Raw genomic sequence first — 1940 nt, 5'->3', positions numbered from 1 at the left:
TTCTGAAGCTTTTATTATTTTTTCTTTCATCTCTTGTTGGTTTAGATTTGTTCTATGTCTCCTTTACAACCATTTATAAAAACAGATTCTTTATTTCAGGCTGTATGTTGTTCAGATCAAATCCACTGTTGTCCATCAGGAACAACTTGTGATACTGGAGCTGGTAAATGTAACAGACAAGATGGAACTAGTGTCATGTGGTCCAAGAAAACATCATCTCAATCTTTAAAAGTAGAAAATGTTGTTTGTCCTGATCAACAATCTCAATGTCCTGATGGTTCAACTTGTTGTAAATTATCTACAGGACAATATGGATGCTGTCCACTGCCAAATGTAAGTAAATATTCTTCTTCAGTCTTTTTACCTTTTCATACATCAGTTTAACACTTAATCTGTTTTCTAGATCACAAAAATTATGAAGACCTAATCTGATACTTCAGCATCTGTTTAGATGAAATTTTCCAACTACGTTAGTCGCTTTATCTTCTTCTGTCTTCATCTTCTATTGCTGTTATTCTGTCTTCTTTATTTTTATTGTTGTTGTTGCTTCTGTACTATTGTTGTTTGGTCTTCTGTTGTTTTATTTGCAACTGTCCTCATCTTCTGTTGTTATACGTCCACACGTAAGATGGGCGTATATTGTAATCAACCCGTCGGTCCGTTCGTCCGTCCGTCCGTCCGTCCGTTCACATTTGGCTCATGCTCACTCTACAGGCTACAGTTCTTTATGGATTCTTTTAATTTTTATTTTGTATGTCAATGTTGTTATGAAGATGATCCCTATTGATTTTTGTGATGATCAGATAATTTTTCACTGAAATATTGTGTCTGACTTGACGTTTTTCTCTATTAGCTATATTGTGCAACTCGTGCTCACTCTACAGGCTACAATGTTTTACAGATTCTTTTGATTTTTATTTTGTGTGTCAATGTCATTATGAAGATGATCCCTATTGATTTTCGTGATGATGGGATAATTTTTTACCGAAATATCCTGTCTGACTTGACGTTTTACTCTATTAGCTATATTGTGCAACTTGTGCTCACTCTACAGGCTACAATTCTTTACAGATTCTTTTGATTTTTATTTTGTGTGTCAATGTCATTATGAAGATGATCCCTATTGATTTTCGTGATGATGGGATAATTTTTTACCGAAATATCCTGTCTGACTTGACGTTTTACTCTATTAGCTATATTGTGCAACTTGTGCTCACTCTACAGGCTACAATTCTTTACAGATTCTTTTGATTTTTATTTTGTATGTCTATGTCGTTATGAAGATGATCCCTATTGATTTTCATGATGATCTATCGATTTTCATGATGATCGGATAATTTTTCACCGAAATATCGTGTCTGACCTGACGTTTTACTCTATTAGCTATATTGTGCAACTCATGCTCACTCTACAGGCTACAATTGTTTACAGATTCTTTTGATTTTTATTTTGTATGTCAATGTCATTATGAAGATGATCCCTATCGTTTTTCGCTATGATTGGATAATATTTCACCGAAATATCGTGTCTGACTTGACGTTTCACTCTATTAGCTATATTGTGCAACCTTGTAGTCACTAAAGACTGTTTAATCATTTCTGACAGCTGCCAGTGGGCGTATGTTACCTTGCCTGGCAAGCTATCTTTTTATTTGCAACTGTCCTCATCTTCTGTTGTTATACGCCCACACGTAAGATGGGCGTATATTGTAATCAACCCGTCGGTCCGTTGGTCCGTCGGTCGGTCCGTCCGTCCGTTCACATTTGGCTCATGCTCACTCTACAGGCTACAGTTCTTTATGGATTCTTTTAATTTTTATTTTGTATGTCAATGTTGTTATGAAGATGATCCCTATTGATTTTTGTGATGATCAGATAATTTTTCACTGAAATATTGTGTCTGACTTGACGTTTTTCTCTATTAGCTATATTGTGCAACTC

General features: G+C 35.2%; 1 protein-coding gene across 1 annotated transcript in view; it reads left to right on the top strand.

The window, feature by feature from the left end:
• Positions 1-1940, top strand: part of LOTGIDRAFT_146967 (hypothetical protein) — a gene marked incomplete at both ends in the record, with an annotated part of 9138 nt that overhangs the window by 5354 nt on the left and 1844 nt on the right. The window contains one exon of the mRNA XM_009051212.1: positions 100-333. Within this exon, the coding sequence (XP_009049460.1) occupies positions 100-333 (234 nt within the window). The remainder of the gene's footprint in view (positions 1-99; positions 334-1940) is intronic.

This window comes from Lottia gigantea (genome assembly GCF_000327385.1).
Source record: "Lottia gigantea unplaced genomic scaffold LOTGIsca_1602, whole genome shotgun sequence".
In the NCBI taxonomy this organism is placed as follows: Eukaryota; Metazoa; Mollusca; class Gastropoda; family Lottiidae; genus Lottia; species Lottia gigantea.
This window is presented reverse-complemented; position numbering and strand designations above follow the sequence as displayed.